The sequence below is a fragment of the Macrobrachium nipponense genome, chromosome 38, assembly GCF_015104395.2.
Source record: "Macrobrachium nipponense isolate FS-2020 chromosome 38, ASM1510439v2, whole genome shotgun sequence".
Classification (NCBI taxonomy): Eukaryota; Metazoa; Arthropoda; class Malacostraca; order Decapoda; family Palaemonidae; genus Macrobrachium; species Macrobrachium nipponense.
This window is the reverse complement of record NC_061098.1, coordinates 1,917,757-1,923,867: the sequence shown is the minus strand read 5'-3', so window position 1 is coordinate 1,923,867 and position 6,111 is coordinate 1,917,757. Positions and strand designations below refer to the sequence as shown.

General features: G+C 37.7%; 1 protein-coding gene across 1 annotated transcript; it reads left to right on the top strand.

The window, feature by feature from the left end:
- The first annotated feature begins 2,206 nt into the window (after positions 1 to 2,206).
- Positions 2,207 to 5,396, top strand: LOC135209561 (uncharacterized). The gene is made up of 4 exons (XM_064242221.1): positions 2,207 to 2,479; positions 3,076 to 3,903; positions 4,153 to 4,308; positions 4,580 to 5,396. The coding sequence occupies exons 1-4, from the start codon at positions 2,375 to 2,377 to the stop codon at positions 5,108 to 5,110; spliced, it is 1,620 nt and encodes a 539-aa protein (XP_064098291.1). The 5' UTR covers positions 2,207 to 2,374; the 3' UTR covers positions 5,111 to 5,396.
- The last annotated feature ends 715 nt before the right edge of the window (positions 5,397 to 6,111 follow it).

Below are 6,111 nucleotides of genomic sequence, written 5' to 3'. Positions count from 1 at the left end.
AGTCACTATTTGTCGACTAGTACGTCATTATCACAGCCATATCGCTATTTTTTTTCAATGTCACTATTTTTCGATTGAGTCTTTATCAGGGAAAAGTCTTATCGTCCGGGATAGCGACAATCACTCAATCTGTTTAAGTAAATTTGAGTTGTTGAATTTTTTGAGTTTTTACAGTCAAAATGACGCATTTCAGTCATCACAAAAAAGTAAGCAATAAAGTTAATATATACTTATTATCATAAGTATATATCAGCAGACATTCTTTGTAAAACTTAATACTTTTTAGAAGTGAATTGTAAACACTTATATTTCATACTTCAGAACTCACGCCTATGGGATTATAATTACTTTGAATCGAAAGTAAATATCTGTAATTGTGGGTCAGTTAGAGATAATATTCTGTCTAAAAACACAAAGCTTTTTTCACCCTGTAACAGAATATTTTGGTCATTAAAAAAATCAAAGAGATGAACCTTTATATCAATGCAAATACATTCATATCCAAACCTTGTAAATGTGAACATATTTACGTCAATACAAATATCTAAATAAACTTACTTCTGGATTCTGTTCATCAATGGAATTCATCTCATAAATTTTTAGTCGATACACATACATTTATATTGACAGTTGAAAAGCTCTATTTAAAAGTTTTCAGCTTTTTTTTCAGAAACTTCCAGACATACTAAGCTTAGCTGAAACCAAACTTTGATTACTGATAGAAGAAAATGTTATTTCTCACAAAATCACTCATTATTATTATTATCTCACAGAAAGTAACAAATTTCTTGCCAAGAACTTCTGTTTCATACAATTTACATGTAGCTAACTTGACATATTATGTTCGCGGCAAAGTCAAGAAAAAAACGTGATTATCGATAATTATCAGTACCTATAATACTGAATTCATCTCTTTCTGTATAGTCAGTTGTTTACCTGCACTGTTTGAAGTCACGATAACCTCCTACAGTTACCAGAACGTTTTTAAAATTTACGTATCAATAAACTTTTAAACCTAAAACCAGTCTTTCAATACATTCCTTTCGTCATATATGGGGACCAATTTCAACATAGGTAGGGAATGATTTATGGATATTCTGAAATGAATTTAGGTAGGGAATGATTTATGGATATTCTGAAATGAATTAAGTTTAAATTCAAAATCAGAACTACTGGTGAAATAAAATACAACTTTGAATCAGTCTACGACTGCACATAGATTTCCTAGTCACTCTTCACACGACTGATGTACCGTGTCTTAGCCTAGCCACCATGACGCGATATCTCCCAATCTTTTATGCCTGAATAAAAACCCTATTTTTATGCAGCCCACTTTTCACATCGGATATTTTAGCTGACAGCATCTTGAATTGCATTTTTTTTTTCATTCAGAGCCACATGGTCCGTTTGCACGCTGCTAGTGTTCTATAATTTCAAAATATTTTATCGTAATCAGTCTATATATCAGCAATCTGCACTCTAACTTTTGATAGTCTTTTTATGGCAATAAAACGAGGTTAAAATTAGTGCTCTCTCTCTTTCTCTCTACAACTTCGGACGTCGACATCATTAGGATTACCTCATCATTTATAAAGAGTCTTCTCGAACACCATAGATCCTTCTCGAAAATATACGTGTGTGCGTTGTTTGGTGAAATGTTGCACAACGTTACGTGATTGGCCTAAAAACGGTGATCTCGGACGATTTATAGGTTCCCAGACCTACTTATGATTTGCTATTTATATTTGTTTTACTCATATATTGCTAAATGTAAAGGTAAATGTAGATAGAGCGAGGGTATTATCCCTTCTACGTAACGTGGTTTAACACGTTCCAACAATGACGTCACTACTCCTCCTCCCCTCCGCGGCTCAGGCTGTAGTATTGAATGAAACGTATCAACAGTGTTGCCAACTGTAGGGTAATTACCCTACACGTAGGGTAATCTGGGTAAAATCCTAAGACAGCGGGACCATATTTTCAAGTGTAGGGTAATTGTATCAAGGTAGGTTTAGATCAATATGCTTATTAGTATTCTTGTTATTGTATATAAACATACTCTAAAAATTTATTTATTGTCATAGCCGCAGAATGGTAGGGTCATTTCAGTTATGTAGGGTAATTTCTCGTCTCCTGTAGGGGGGGCTCAGGGTTAGAGGGGTTGGCACCACTGATTACATACTCTCACTTCACTCAGTCTCAGTCTCAGACTGACTCAGTGCTCCTCGTTCGGTCAGGTAGTTTGGAGAAAGAGTGATATCTCTCCTGAGTGCATGTTCGTGTGTGTGTGTGTGTGTGTGTCCGAGTGTGGGCGCGAGCGTCTAAAACTATAAACTCTTGGAGAAGAGTAAATTATAGTAAATAATACCGCAAGATGGCTGCTTTAGCCATGGTGCTCGATCATATGATCGGTTGTGTCAACAAGGTGTTCCTAAGTTACATGGACATTCCTGAAGATACGAGGAAAACCAGCTTTGAGGTAGGATAAACCACGATGTACTTCAGACTGACATTCAAATTACAATCACTCTCTTGGAGATATTTTATTTATTTAATGACGGGTTAGCTAGGCGTATCGAAGCTTCAATTATTATACTTTTCTTAATTTCTTACGGCATGAGGTAGTTATTTTTATTTAGTAATAATAATAATAATGACGATACTACATTTTTGGTACTGTTGGGCGTCTGATCAGCTGATTCATACAACGCTTGGCTTGTCAATATGCTTAAGAGAACGCCTATGCTTGGGAGCATTAATTTTGTTTGTCATACGTTTTTGAATCCGTCACGTTACTCCTGATGGACGGAAGACAAATAGTTGACGATAATAGCCGCAGTACTGACGGAAAATGAAAAGAAGTAAGGCCTACACATGACGCAACAACATGTAACTAATAAAATGGGAAGGTTGCAACTGTAAAGAAATTTTACCTTACACCTTATACACACACAGAACAGATTCAAGTTTGCAGACGAATGATCAATAAATTGAAGAATTAGGTCCTAATTTTAATACAGAATATAACCATTTTATGCTCGTCTGTATTTTAAGATGTTTACTTTATTGTTCCAGGGGCTGGTTCCACTGTTCAGATGCCAAGGATGTTCCAGCAACTTCAGTGATGAAAGCCAACCCAGAAACCTTTCATGTGGGCACGCACTCTGCACTCCTTGCACAGAGGTATTGCTTGCAGGTGAAAAGCCTTGCCCTGAATGCTTTCAACAACATAAAAGAAACAAGGTTGGCGAACTACAAGTGAACTTCCCGTTATTAAAAGTCATTCGATCTGTGGGAATCAAAGAAATTAACATTGGCAACGTTAATAGTACCATTTTGTCTGCTGACTTTTCCCAGCATCACAGCAGGCAAGACCTCAGGAAGTGCGTCGTCCACGACAGCCCCAAAGTGTTGTTCTGCCTCTCTTGCAGTTCGTGGGTTTGTGAAAACTGCATAGTACTAGACCATCCTAATTCCCCTAGGGGCTTCTGTAGGGTCATCCAGCTCACAGAAGCCATAGATAAGATCAGAACAAAGTACGAAGAGGTTGCTTCACAGGTCCTGAAGGAGATCGAGACTATGAAGGACGACTTCGAACTGGAATTTGGAATGCACGACCTCTGTCTCAAACACTGCACTCAGGAGAGATCTCACGTGCACTTGCTAGAACAACTCAACCCTCTGTTGCTGGGCAAAAGGGAGGAAAATGACGAGGAAGTGAGGAAGGCCAAAGGCCGTTTGAAAGAGTTGGCTGATTCATTTCGGGCCACAAATGCTCCTGAGGAGATGACGGTGATTTGCAAAGGGCTTCTCGACTTCCAAGAGGAACTGAAGGCCATCATCACCCAGGAAAAAGAAAGACTGACGTCACCACGTCCAATAATGGTGGAGCATCTCAGAATGGTGAGAAAGAAATGATCTCGAATCATAGTCCCCAAGACAAAAACATGCATTGCATAAAAAAACATACAGAGTCCATGCAGGTAAAAGTACAGTTAGGCATAAGTGATTATAACAAACTCAGAAACACACACACACACACACACAAACAATAAGACTGGAATGTAAATCACAGGGGAGAAAAAGGTAGAAGACTGTAAGAATGTACCTTTCTTTTCCAGGATATCAAAAAGTTGTACTTTTCTTTTCCAGGATATCAAAAAGTTAGCCGAGGGAAGGGAACCACTTTATGCAACGTTGCAAGAGAACGGAAGACACAGATGGGCTAAAGTTGCTCTCAAAGACCAGGCACTTTTGGTCTACGCACTGAATGAAGGACAGCCACCTAGCGATAGTGTTACACTGCCAGTAAGTACAAATGCAACCTTTTTATGGGAAGAACAGGCAAACAGTCAATATTTAGAAAGCTTCTTATAAAGTTACTAAAGCACAAAAGGTCTATCGACTTTAGTCTTTGCTTAAAAATTATTTAGTGTGTCCAGTCTGTCTAAAATTACTGAAGTTTTCATCGTACAACTAAAGCAATAAAACTCACAGGTAAATGATCAAAGTAATAAGGAGAAATATTAGTTATGTTTCGTAACAACATTTGTTCAATCATGCCATCTTTCCTCTCCAGTACAAATTCATGGAAACGTTGCTGGAAAATCGCAAACAGATGGTGTTTCTGGAACTGGAGGCAGACGGAGAGAACTTGCAAGGAAGAGTGTTCATTCAATTACAGGGGGAAGGCCCCATGCAGCAGCAAATGCTGCTGATGTGCTCTGGGAAAAAGGACGCCTCCTTCAGGAACACCAGGTTATTCAAGGACGAAGAGGGATATCTGAGCGGGGGGGTTTACCACAATGCCGATGGCTCCAAGGGCGGGACCATAGTTCCAGATCTCGGACACTGTTGGGCACCTACTGTGTACAAGGGGATGAAGACTTCGGGTGCAGTCGTTGGCAGCAAGACTTCCACCAAGTTCCACTTCATCCTCGGTAGGAGTAAAGGCCATATTTACGATGTTGTCGGCTTCGTAAGGCAAGGTCTTCACGTCTTAAAAGCTGCTGCTAAGCTGGAACCAGTTACGAAATGCTACGTCAAAGACTGTGGAATCTTTATACCAGTCAGGACAGTGACTAACAATGATAATGAATCTACCGAGTGATTTTATACAAAAACAATTCTCAGTATCTGTATAACATCTTTCTCCTTATATGTATATATAATTGTTTACAGTTGTCCTGTAATATGCAAGGGGCCTGTGTAGATAAAATTCTGTATATTTTTTTTTACATACCTGGCAGACCACTGGATTATTTCAGATGTGATATTAGTCATTAGAATCTGTTACACTTCTATCCTTTGGAGAAGAATTTTCCATGTATATTTTGGATTTTTTTTTTACTGCTCTCTCAAGTTGTTGATTTTTCTGAATACATTAATAAATTAAACTTTGGCTTTTATATAAATTCCAACAAAAGATCATTAGTCTCTCTCTCTCTCTCTCTCTCTCTCTCGTCTCTCTCTCTCTCTCTCTCTCTCTCTCTCTCTCTCTCTATATATATATATATTATATATTATATATATATATATATATATATATATATATATTTATATATAAATATATATATATATATATATATTTATATATATACATTCACTAAAAGGAGCTCATAAGAATACGTAGAAGTAAATACTATATTTCTTGGACCATACTGTCTCTCTCTTCAGCCAGGTAAAGAATGAGTAATTGAAAAAGTGGTACTCATATCAAGAGGTCCACAGGTCAGTCGTTGAGTCACCCCGGATGACAATGTCTCTCTACTCTCTAATCTTCTTAATCACTGGTTGGAGTAAGATTTTTATCTATAATATCCGAGTCCCACGGTCCCTTTGAAAGATCCATTGTGTTTCCTTTTTTGAAGCTGATTCTACCATCTGGCTTTTGAACCGACAATTTTTGCCATAAATTATACGTGACAGAGCCGAGTTTATTCTATGATTATAGTTATTAATGTGGTTAAAAATAGCTGAGCTCTGTTGTCCACACCTAACTGAACGTTTAAGTTCTATTAATCTCTGAGGGAGTGATTTACCTGTAAAACCGATGTAAATTTGGTAAAAGTCGAGGCGAGGGATTTCGTATGTGCCCATGTCTTTGGGATT

What these genes read in the sequence shown, in the direction of transcription:
- LOC135209561 (XM_064242221.1), top strand. Translation starts at nt 2,375, where the DNA reads ATGGCTGCTTTAGCCATGGTGCTCGATCATATGATCGGTTGTGTCAAC. An exon ending in TGGTGGAGCATCTCAGAATG is followed by an intron (nt 3,904 to 4,152) that starts GTGAGAAAGAAA and finishes TTTCTTTTCCAG; the next exon opens with GATATCAAAAAGTTAGCCGA. An exon ending in GCGATAGTGTTACACTGCCA is followed by an intron (nt 4,309 to 4,579) that starts GTAAGTACAAAT and finishes TTTCCTCTCCAG; the next exon opens with TACAAATTCATGGAAACGTT.